Below are 12,558 nucleotides of genomic sequence, written 5' to 3' on the forward strand. Positions count from 1 at the left end.
TGGTTTGGACTACCAGGAGATCTGATTAGATTTGAGATCTACTTTGTTCTTTCTTTAAGTTTATTTATTTATTTTGAGAGAGAGAGAGGGAGCATGTGCAAGAGAGAGTGGGAGAGGGGAAGAAGAACTTTACTGAAGAAAGTAAGAGAGAGAGAGTGGGAGAGAGAGAGAGAGTGGGAGAGTGGGAGAGCATGTGCAAAAAGAGACACGGAGAGAGAGAATCTCAAGCAGGCCCTGTACTGTCAGCATGGGGCCCGACACTGAACTCAACCCCATGGCCTTAAGATCATGACCTGAGCCGAAATCAAGAGTCAGTCACTTAACTGACTGAGCCACACAGGCACCCCAAGATCTATTTTGGAGGTGAGCCCATAGGACTTGCTGCCGGTGTATGTGATAGGAGTAAGGGAGACTGATTAGACCACACTCTTGCCTCTTTGTATGAAAAGAGAAAACCTGATATGAGCCAAAAGCAAGAAGCAAGGCAAAATGAGCATCTTACCTGGGGGACCGTCTCACTAGGAGTTGCAACTTGTACCCTTCTGTAGAGAAACTTAGACGCGCCACCTCACCGCTGGCTTCTTGACTCCCTGAAGTTGCCTCAAATAATAGGGTCCAATACCCTTGTATCAATCACTTCCTCAAGAGTCAAAGACTTGTTTGTGAAGTTCTGATTGGTCACTCCAGGGTCATGTGACTCTGCTCCAGGTGCTGGTAAAGAAACACTGTGGTGATAAGTGGCTTTGCCACTTCCACTGGCAGTGTCCTAATCCTGACCACCGTCACCTCTTACTTGATCATTGAAATACTTTCCTGGTTTACTCCCCATGCCTGCTTTTAAATTTCTCCAGCCAATTTTCCATTGGATGGCCAGAGTGGTCTTTTTTTTTTTTTTAATTTTTTTTTTAACGTTTATTTATTTTTGAGACAGAGAGAGACAGAGCATGAACGGGGGAGGGGCAGAGAGAGAGGGAGACACAGAATCCGAAGCAGGCTCCAGGCTCTGAGCCATCAGCCCAGAGCCCGACGCGGGGCTCGAACTCACGGACCGCGAGATCGTGACCTGAGCTGAAGTCGGACGCTTAACCGACTGAGCCACCCAGGCGCCCCAGAGTGGTCTTTTTAAAAATAGAAACCTTATTATGCTGTACTGTTAGTTAAGATACTTCAATCACTTTCATTTCCAGCTTCAGCTCCCTCTCTCCTTGATTTCAGTTCTTTGGAAAGCATGCCCTGTGCATCCTTGAGTCACAGAGTCTTTGCAAATGCTGTTCCTCTGCCTGGAAAACTCTTTTTCTCCTTCTTCTTATTTAGTCGTGTTCATTTTTTCATATTGTAGTTCAGATATCCATCTATCCCAGAATAGATACAGACCCAGTATTGTAAGCTATTATAAGAAACAGAGGAGAAATAGGCATTCAAATTAAGGGGTCAACAGAGACTATAAATAAAGACAGCTTCCAAGATGCTAACCATTGTGATCTTTTACATTATGCCATTTTTTCCTTATGAAAAGCATTTTGAGAGTCAACGATTGTCCCTATGTTTCAAATAAAGAAGATGAAGCTGAAAGATATCTGTAAGATGCTGATATCATGCAGCTGAGATGTGGAACCATGCTCAGAATCCAAGTCTTTGATCCCCATGCTCTTGCCCTTTAACAGAGCTACTGCAGGACCATAATATGGAGCTTCGACTGGATCCATGGTAGCAGGAGAAGGAGTATTTGATTTACATTTTAGGTTAGAACTATCACTCTGGATAAAGGTGGCAAGAGATGAGTTAGAAGGCTGTTATGTAGACCTGGTAAAACCAGGTTTTTACCTGATCAGGAAAGCCTGACTTTAGCGATAAAATGCAGATGCGTTCCTGTAATGATAGGTTCTTCTGAGAACCGGTTCTTAAAATTAGCTCAGAGCAAAGGGTGCAGCAGCCAGATTACACCTGTAAATAGCGAAAGCCTTAACGACTAGATAGTGACCGTGTCTCAAACAAACAAAATACAACAGAGAACGAGGCCTGAGTCGAGAACTTTCTTACTGAAGGCCACAGGAAGGAAAAGTGAAGAGCACATCCTCACTTGGATGCCAAGTGGGCACCACTCTCTGATCGCCCGGGTTAAACTGCGCCCTCTCTCCTTGCTGCGGGCCATTCTCTCTGAGTTAGTGCTTCCTTTTGCCAATCCTCAAATGCGCCTTCCGCGTAAGTGGGACTCTCACTAATTCCTAAAAGTGGGTGGGTCTGGCACACAGTAGGAGTGTAATTGAAAAAAAAAATGAATAAAAGACAAGACCAGAATGAAAACAATCAGCAACAAATTCCCATTGGAGACCTTTAGACGCCACTGGGGAACCTGACACATGAAGGTTGGACTGCGTTCTCTTAAAGGGACGTAAGATCTCATGACATCCAGCTTCTGCAACCAACCCCGATACAGCTCAAAGGAGCACCCTTCTGAGCAACCCAGGCTGGCGTCCAACCAAGACAGGGATGGGCTGATTATCACGATAAGAACAAGAGAAACCTTCAGAACTATTTTAGTAAAACATGCCCATACCTTTTAAGACAAAAAATACACATGATAACTACCTAATGGATTTCTTTAATCTGTTGACTTTGCTAAGCTTGTCAGTCTTGTTTCCTTTAGCTTGGTTGCTCAGAGAGAATAGCAGCACAATTTTTTTTTTAAGCAATGCATTTTTATCATTGAGTTGAAAGTATGTGCGTGCATGTATATGGGAGTGTGTATGTGTGTTGTGGGATAGGGGTATGTGTGCGTGCGCCTGTGTTGAGGACAAGGAGTAGGGGATTTCCCATTTGGTGACCGTTGTGAAAAGGAAAGGAATACGATCCAGTCGCTGGCGCTTTGGGAAGCTAGAAAGATGGAGAATTGGCTCCTGTAGCTCAGTAGTAGGAAACAGTGGTGCCACCCCTGAATTTAAAATAGAAGTATCTGCCGGGAGCCACATTGTCAACCCTTCGGTCAGGCAAGTGGAAAGCTCCTTGATAGGGTCAAGCAGATGTTCTGATATTTTACTGAGAGGGAAACTGAGTCTTCACAAGATTCACATTCAAACAATAATTATCTAGTAATTACCATGAGGTTGGCACAGTGAAATATGGCTTCCCATTCACTATCTCGATCAAACTCACAATAACTCAGTCACATAGGTGTTCTTATCCCCGTATCATGCACGAGGGCACTGAGGTTCTGAGAAAAGTTACTTTCCTGAACCACTCCAGATACTGGGGACAGACCTGGAATTGGAAGTCTGTCTCTCAATTCAGGATTTCTCTACAAGACCAAAAAACATTCTATTTCAGACTATTGCTTATTAAGATCATTTTTAAGGCAGAATAATTTGGAATTATAGTTCTTCTTTTTAATTTTTTTTAAAGTTTATTTATTTTTGTTTAATTTTTTAATGTTTATTCATTTTTTGATAGAGACAGTGAGTGGGGGAGGGGCAGAGAGAGGGGGAGACACAGAATGTGAAGCAGGCTCCAGGCTCTGAGCTGTCAGTACAGAGTCCGACGCGGGGCTCGAAATCACGGACCGTGAGATCATGACCTGAGCTGAAGTCAGACGCTCAACCGACTGAGCCATCCAGGAGCCCCTAAAATTTATTTATTTATTTTGAGAGAGGGAGAGAGCATGTGCGGGGGAGGGGCACAGAGAGAGGGAAAGAGAGAGAGAGAATCCCAAGTAGGCTCCTCATTGTCAACTTGGAACCTGACATGGGGCTCAAACTCACAAACGGCAAGATCATGACCTGAGCCGAAACCAAGAGTCAGATGCCTAACCAACTGAGCTACCAAGGCAGCCCTGCAGTTATAATTCTTACTGCTTTTGTATGATCTTGACATCCAGAAAATGGGGAAACATAATTCCAGACTTTCCTACTTCTTTACAAAACAGAGCACCATTTTTGGATATGGCAGATTTATGATTAGGTTGTCGATATTACATAAGAAAAAAAATGGGCTAGAAAGAGGCCGTCCAGATAAAGTTACCAGCAATGTTGTAACACCTGGTTTCTGTTTCTCCCTCCCAGCTCCAGGATTCAGTCCGGTTGTTTGCTCGTAGCATAGCAGAACCCCCTTTCCTGTCTTAAACTGGCACAAGACTTTCTTAAATTGATTCAGGAGAGATTGTAGAGTTCTATCAGGAAAGAGGTAAAGTCTTTCATCACTGAGAAGTTAGACGGCAGAAGTTTGAACAGAGAGGTTAAAGGTTGGAGCTCAATCCGAGACCTGCTCTGGGGATGATAGCAGCTGAGGAGAAACAGGAGAAGGCCATGGAATGTCAACAAAGGAGAAACTGTTTGAAATTTGGGAGACAGGGAGTATTTGGAGAAGTCTGGGCAGTATCTAGTGGGTTCTGGGTGAAGCAGGTGTTCAATGGCTGAATGAAGAGCTCCACCTAATTGTGTCTGAATGTCTTTGGAGGATTCCAGGCAAGACAAGGCTCTAGCATAATTCCAAGGCAATAAATTATGGAATAGGTTTTGAGCAAAATAACCTAACTGGTTTGGGTTCTGTCCTATCCCATGAACTCCGTCCTTCTTTCCTCCTCAGCGGCCAGGGCCCACCCACAAGTGCCTTCTGACCACAGGTTCTTGCTCTGGCCCCCTTCACACGCCACAGAGCTGCCCTCAAGGCAGTCTCTAAAGACAATGACCTGCACACAGAATCTAGGCCACCCTTTCTACTCTCTTCCTCATCAGCTCTCATGTGTCCACTAAAATTTATCTCATCTAATAGTCGCCAGGAAAGTAACTTGATTACCAATGACCTCGCGTAAATGATGTACGTGCTCAAGAAGGTACTTGTTAATATCAAAGGCCAGGGGCATTAATAATTGAATTTCGCCAGAGATATTTAGAACATTCTCTGTGGTGTATCTCAAATTATACAATGACAATTCATATCACTATTAAAATATTTTTGTTAAGTAGATGCTAAAGGTAAGATTGAATTTTACTTTATTTTTTTAATTAATTAATTTTATTTTTTTTTAATTTTTTTTGTTTATTTTTGAGAGAGACAGAGCATGAGTGGGGGAGGAGCAGAGGGAGAGAGGGAGACACAGAATCTGAAGCAGGCTCTAGGCTCTGAGCTATCAGCACAGAGCCCGACGCAGGGCTCAAACCCACGAACAGTGAGATCATGACCTGAGCCAAAGTTGGATGCTTAACCAACTGAGCCACCCAGGAGCCCCTTTAATTTACTTTTCTAATGTTTATTTATTTTTTAGAAAGAGGGAGATAGAGCATGAGTGGGGGAGGGGCAGAAAGCAAGGGAGACACAGAATCCGAAGCAGGCTCCAGGCGTCGAGCTGTCGGCACAGAGCCTGACACGGGGCTTGAACTCCCAAGCTGTGAGATCATGACCTGAGCTGAAGTCAGACGCTGAACCGACTGAGCCACCCAGGCGCCCCTGAATTTTATTTTCAAAGTGACATGGGATTAGAAAGTTTTAACCATTTTGTTGCATTGTCACCATGCTGAGGAAAAGTTTAAGTGTGAAGAACTATCAATGAGAGCAGTCTGCTTGGTAGATAGCTGAATTTGAGAGACTGGCAAAATGGCAGAGGGATTCCTTCACAATGGGTGCATCTGACTGAGGTCCTTCTGCGTATCAAGAAATGGGGTCAGATAGGGAGGATGCTCACTTGTGCTGTTGCAAATACTCCCTATCATGTGGATAGCCCATTTGAAATTTGCTAAATCAGTAATGGTTTCTCCCCGAATTCGTATAAAGATCTAGAATACTAAGGGCTAAAAGCAGATCCCCTTCATCAAAGTAAATTACAAAGCTTTTTTTTTTTTTTTTTTTTTAATGTCTGAACGTAACACAATGAGTGGGGTTTGAAAACAGTCGCTGTCAGGATCGGGTCTGCTGACCCCTCGAACTTTCTCTGGGTCGTCTCTGTGGTGTGGAGAAAATTGTAATGACTTCGACAGCATTCTCAGGAAACAGCCCAGCATCCTGACCTGCCTTGCCTCTTACCTCTAGCTGCTCCGATAGGAGAACTCCGTGCACGACAAAGAAATTGCAGTCTTTTTTTTTTTTTCCTGCCTTTGTCGTTAGTCACCTGGCAAATAATTTGAAACTGGCACCGAAGGGGGACCCCAGATTCAGCCCTTCCTTCTGAACTTTATATTCCACAATTTTGTCATTACAGTGCTCAAATTCCCATTTTTAATAAAAAATGGAATTTCACCTCCAGTGATACAGTCACTGGATGCTAGAGGGCAAGAACATGCAAAAAGACATGCAGAAGTAGGAACATCGCAAACGATTTTTCGTGACAGAATGGAAGGTGATGAGATGATTGTGAATGCATGGAGGCATTCTGAAAGCTGGGTTTTCATCCTAAGAAACGTGCATGTTACACATAGAATGTCCAGCCAACCCACAAGTCTTAGCCTCTATTATTTAATGGTAAAAAATTGGGAAAGTGCTCAAATTAACACAACAGATGAGACAAGAGATTAATAAACATTTTTGTCAAGTCATTTTGACGAATGGTCATCCATAAAATTCTTTGCCCATTGGGTAATCTGAGAAATGGTTAAGACTCATTAAACTAGTTTGCTTATAATCTGGCATTTAGTGTAAAAGACCATCTCTTTTAGAAAACGTATCATGCACATGGTTGGCCAGTCAACAAATCAAATGCAGGCATCCAAACAGAATCTGAAGGCTTTTCTCTGGATAAGTTGGAATAAATGATCAATTCAACATGGTGGGCCACGGCAGGAGCACAGGGCACGGTGGGTTCAGGGCAGAACTCTCACAGCTGTAACTTGTCTCCCTGAAACGATTCCATTATTTAGAAACAAATTTTGCACATCATCAAATTTGCTCCCTTACAGCTTGTATTAATTGAAAATTCATTCACCAATTAGCATGCTGTTGAAGGTGTTTTTAAAATAGCTTGTTTGTAACAGTCGCTGGCACTGCTGGAATTCAAACTGCGTGCCATTTCAAATAAAAACCTTTTCTTTTTTTTCTCTTGGCAGTACAAAAGAGCAGAGTCACACAGTAGCTCTTGATTTATGAACTGCGTTTTCTTATTCTCAGACTTCCACAGGGTGTGCGGGTCCCTTTCAAAGGAGCTGGGTTGGGGGCCTTTAACAAGGAAGCGATTCTATCTCCAAATCGACTTTTTAATTTCCAATCATACATGCCTTTGATTAGAATTGGTCCCATTCTCATGCCTCCGGTGATCAGCTGAGAGAATGGAGACGGAGAAACCTTCGGCAGCTTTCTTCTGTTAGGAAAGTGTCACTCAGTTAACAAATCACACAGGAACCTAGGTATGTGTTGCGAACAAAATTTGTGGAAATATTTTATGTTCAACATTCCGGTAAGCATTTTGTCAGCCCTGGGTCACATCCTGAGATTAGGCAATCATCTCTCCAAAAACCCGATTGGGGATAAAGGAGGGGATATTATGACTCAAAACATATCTGGAGGACAAGTGGGCAGAAGGCTCAGGCTGGGGGCATGGGGATGGACGGAGAGAAACATGTACATGCTTTACAGGATGTTTTGGCTGAAAGCAGAGTTCATCCTCACAGTGGTCCACGAAACAAAGTGTTTATTGTCCAGTGGGCCTGATCCCTGGAGAAGAAGAAAAATGATTCCTATTGACTGGAAGGAAATTAACTCTTTGCTCTCTTTTGCAGGGAAGGTGTTGGATAAGTACCTAGTGATTAATTTCCTTCATTGGTTTCACTGGGAGGGGTCTCGATGTCCGCAATAGTGTTACTCTCACTGCATTTTCTATACAGCAGTGGCTGGATTCTCTAGTGGGAATCTTTTCTCCCCCTTATCCTCCCTGCCCCCAACTGGCACCGGCAGATTATGGGGAAAGCATATTCTAATAATTAATACACCATTAAATTGGGCTGCAGTGACTTTTTGTTTCTGGCATAGAAGTAGCTAAAGGCCATTTAACACTGAAGTTTTAAAACTTACTTTCAGACTTGAGCTGGGAAAACCACTGGCCTATTCCACGGATGCTAAAAGCGATAAGAACTGTATGTTCTACCCTGATCTTTTAAAGACTGAATTCGGAGGGGGAAAAATGATTTTGCTTACAGATGGCTGTGAAAACATCAGAAATACATATCAGAGCTGGAGAGAAGGGTCCAATTGTAGTAAGCTCCCTTTAAGAGGGAAACAAGATTAGAACTTTGGCAAAATTTCGGCTTCTTTTGAGAGGGAAAGAGAAGAGATTGCAGTGTCCAAAAAAAGAAGAGGGAAAAAAAAAAAAAAAAGGATGGATGTCATGAGACAAAAGCAGAAGCAATTTTATACCTTATTGAAAGCTTACCTGGGCGTGGTTTTAACTCCTCTGGGGTTAAGAATTTTTTTTTTTTCTCCTCTTAAAACTAAGGGGGCTAGGGGAAAGGACTTGAATCTGAAATAGCATCCCTGTCAGTTCTGTTCTGTCCTGGGAAGTCTACAAGGAAGCAAAACCTCCGTGGAAGAGAAGGGAGGCAGCAGGCGCTGGAGGTGAAAGTCTGCGGCAACGAGTATGTAAGTTACATGTTAGCATGAAGGTGGTGATGCTTCATTGCGTCCTTTTTAGAGAACCCATCTGGGGGTGCCTGAGTGGCTCAGTCGATTAAGCGTCTGACTTAGGCTCAGGCCATGATCTCACAGTTTCTGAGCTAGAGCCTGCCCTGGGCTCCAGGGCAAAGCCTGCTTCAGACCCTGTCTCCCTTCTCTGCCCCTCCCCTGCCTTGCGTGCCCTCTCTCTCCTTCTCTTTTAAAAATAAATAAAAACATTAAGAAAAAGGAAGAAGAAAAACCATCTGACTTAAACAGAAGGCTGATAAGGCTGCTATTCAAATATGTGAATTGTGTTTTGCCTTTTTACATTATAGATGGCTTTGTTTTCTAAGTGCCCTCATGTCAGAAGAGTGAAAAAAAAAAACAACCCCAAGACTTTTGTTTATATCAGGTCAGAAAAGGTAGTGAGTCTTCATTTGGGATAATCATAGTGTTTACCCAAGCCTTGTGCATATATAAAAATGTTATTTTCTCTAATTACATATTTTGTTCCTATAATGACTGAGCTGAATTCTAAACTGAAAGGAGTAATCAATACTGAATGTCTCTGCCGTTCAAATGAAGTCTTCACCATTTCAGACGGCATGAAATTGCCTCAAATTTGGCAAATTGCTACAAAGATGGAAATTAAAATCTAAGGCTGAAGTGTATTTAATTTTCTTTTTTTGCAGATCTTAACTGAAAACTGAAATCAACAGATAGGAATAGAACTAGTACTATTACGAAATCCACCCGGATGCTTGAAGGGCATAGGAAAGGATGAGCTATTACGGCAGCAGCTATCCGATTGTAAACGTGGACCCCAAATACCCAGGCTACCCCCCAGAGCACATCATAGCTGAGAAGAGAAGAGCCAGAAGACGTCTGCTCCACAAAGATGGCAGCTGTAATGTGTACTTCAAGCACATTTTTGGAGAATGGGGGAGCTACGTGGTTGACATTTTCACCACCCTCGTAGATACCAAGTGGCGGCACATGTTTGTGATATTTTCCTTATCCTATATTCTCTCCTGGTTGATATTTGGCTCTATCTTCTGGCTCATTGCCTTTCATCACGGTGATCTGTTAAATGATCCACACATCACACCTTGTGTTGACAACGTCCATTCCTTCACAGGGGCGTTTTTATTCTCCCTGGAAACCCAGACCACCATAGGTTACGGTTACCGCTGTGTCACTGAAGAATGCTCTGTGGCCGTGCTCACGGTGATCCTTCAGTCCATCTTGAGCTGCATCATAAATACCTTCATCATTGGAGCCGCCTTAGCCAAAATGGCAACCGCTCGAAAGAGAGCCCAAACCATTCGGTTTAGCTATTTTGCACTCATAGGGATGAGAGACGGGAAACTTTGCCTCATGTGGCGCATTGGTGATTTCCGACCAAACCACGTGGTAGAAGGCACAGTGAGAGCCCAACTTCTCCGCTACACAGAAGACAGCGAAGGGCGGATGACGATGGCCTTTAAAGACCTAAAGTTGGTTAATGATCAGATCATTCTTGTCACACCAGTAACTATTGTTCATGAAATTGACCATGAGAGCCCTCTGTATGCCCTTGACCGAAAAGCAGTGGCCAAAGATAACTTTGAGATTTTGGTGACATTTATCTATACTGGTGATTCCACGGGGACTTCCCACCAATCCAGAAGTTCCTACGTTCCCCGAGAAATTCTCTGGGGCCACAGGTTCAATGACGTCCTGGAAGTTAAGAGAAAGTATTACAAGGTGAACTGCTTACAGTTTGAGGGGAGCGTGGAAGTCTATGCCCCCTTCTGCAGTGCCAAACAACTGGACTGGAAAGACCAGCAGCTCCACAACATGGAAAAAACCCCTCCGGTCCGAGGACCCGGCCCGTCAGACACCAAGGTCAGAAGAAGGTCATTTAGCGCGGTTGCCATTGTCAGCAGTTGTGAAAACCCGGAGGAGACCACCACCTCGGCCGCGGATGAGTGTAAGGAAGCACCTTATCAGAAAGCTGTCTTGACTTTAAATAGAATCTCTGTAGAATCCCAAATGTAGTTCAAATGGTGATCACGAGGGCTCCCACCCAATCATTTTACTCTGTAGCCAGTCACCTCGAGGCGAGTAGTTATGCAAGGGCTTTTAAGGGATGTTATAGCTATGTGCCATGGTGATGGGGATAGGAAGAACATGTTAAATCTGGTGAAAGATCATCTAAACATGACATAGTACCCAGTTGTTTAAACTCTTTTTTTTTTTTTTGCTAGCAAATTTTGTATTAGGGATGCTATTAAGAGCCTACTTGGGGCGCCTGGGTGGCGCAGTCAGTTAAGCGTCCGACTTCAGCCAGGTCACGATCTTGTGGTCTGTGAGTTCGAGCCCCGCATCGGGCTCTGGGCTGATGGCTCAGAGCCTGGAGCCTGTTTTTGATTCTGTGTCTCCCTCTCTCTCTGCCCTTCCTTCCCCCGTTCATGCTCTGTCTCTCTCTGTCCCAAAAATAAATAAACGTTGAAAAAAAAAAAATTAAAAAAAAAAAAAAAGAGCCTACTTGATTAGTTTAAATTTCATCTCCTTTTATTACACCATAGAGTTGTATCTTCAATAGGGGGTATGGTATTCAGTAATGGAGAACAAAGGTAGGGTACTGGAATAAATAAAAATAGGAAGATGGGCAGCCAGCATAAATAACACATTTTTTACATCGATACTAGTTTCCCATAAAAGCATCTTGTCATCCAACCAAGGTATGCGAGAAATGCATCCAGTAGATTGTAACGTTAAGATATTTAACTGAAGTCACCTGGCAGGTTTGATGTTTGCCCCTCGTAGTGTCTTGGTATCCTCGGAAGAAGCAGTGGTGGTGAGAAATAGACACCTGTCACTTACCCAGGTGATGATCGTTGAGTGCTAGAAGTTGATTTGTTTTGTTTTGTTTTGTTTTTATCACTGATAAAGCAGAGGAAGAGTGGACATGATTCAGAGCAGTATTTCTCTCTTAAATGCCTTGGTTGACTGCAACAAAGAAAGGGCTTTATGTAGAAGAGCAGAAATAAGGCAATGAACGATAAGGGGCTTCCTTTGCCCACCTCTCGTCTTCTCTTGGAAGATGGAGCTGTTTTTGTGTGTGTGTGTGTGGCATGAGGGGTGGGGAGCATAATGGAGGGAGGGCAGGGGAAAGATACTTATGTGTGCCCAGAAGCAGTTAGGTATGCTTCCTGTCTTGGTCACTTTACAAGACATAAATGACTTGAATTCTAGATTTTAAGAAACTCTTCCTTTGAACTTGGAACAATCATGTAGATAGAAGATTTTGTGAAATAGAATTAATGTGATTTTTATGCATATTATTAAATGGATAAGCTAAGTGCTATGGAATTGCTTAAATTTTAGGACATGAGATAAATTTGTATGCTCTGTTTCTGTGTTAAAAGATGTTAATCATGGTTACTTTAAGCCCAATCCCTTATGAGTAAAAAGACACTTTAAGCTTTCTGAATCGAACAGTTAAAGGGTGCCTGGGTGGTTCAGTCAGTTGAGCGTCCGACTTCGGCTCAGGTCATGATTTCACAGCTTGAGAGTTCGAGCCCTGCATCAGGCGCTCTGTGCTGACAGCTCGGAGCCTGGAGCCTGCTTCAGATTCTGTGCCTCCCTCTCTCTCTGCCCCAACCCACTCGCATTCTGTCTCTGTCTCTCTCAAAAATAAATAAACATTTAAAAAAATTTAAATCAAACCGTTATTAGCTGCATTCAGAGTTATCTGTTTTCTTTCTTTCTTTTTTTACGTTGCTGCTGAGCTGACAATAAGTATATGCCCCAGTGTTTCTTTGTTTATTTTATTTAAATATATGTACACACACAGTTTTTGATTTCTCTGGAAAAGCTCCCTATCCCCCTCTCTCCATTTAAATTAAAGCACACAAGTAAATTGAACTGAATCATATAGTCTGTGCTTACCAATAAAAGTGAAATAGGTAGGTATGTGAAGTGTTTTTCTTTTTTTTCTTCTTC

The 12,558-nt window shown here is 43.0% G+C and overlaps 1 protein-coding gene across 4 annotated transcripts in view; it reads left to right on the forward strand.

The window, feature by feature from the left end:
- The window catches only part of KCNJ16 (potassium inwardly rectifying channel subfamily J member 16), a 54,327-nt gene extending 43,542 nt beyond the window's left edge, over nucleotides 1-10,785 (forward strand). For 3 of the 4 annotated variants that reach the window (XM_043585128.1, XM_043585130.1, XM_043585127.1), the window contains one exon: nucleotides 9,261-10,785. In XM_043585128.1, coding sequence (XP_043441063.1) covers nucleotides 9,349-10,608 — 1,260 coding nt within the window. In that variant the 5' untranslated portion in view covers nucleotides 9,261-9,348 and the 3' untranslated portion in view covers nucleotides 10,609-10,785. Of the gene's footprint in view, nucleotides 1-8,122; nucleotides 8,554-9,260 lie in introns of those variants that run through there. The other variant, XM_043585129.1, reaches the window with a different exon arrangement.
- The last annotated feature ends 1,773 nt before the right edge of the window (nucleotides 10,786-12,558 follow it).

The sequence above is a fragment of the Prionailurus bengalensis genome, chromosome E1 (genome assembly GCF_016509475.1).
Source record: "Prionailurus bengalensis isolate Pbe53 chromosome E1, Fcat_Pben_1.1_paternal_pri, whole genome shotgun sequence".
In the NCBI taxonomy this organism is placed as follows: Eukaryota; Metazoa; Chordata; class Mammalia; order Carnivora; family Felidae; genus Prionailurus; species Prionailurus bengalensis.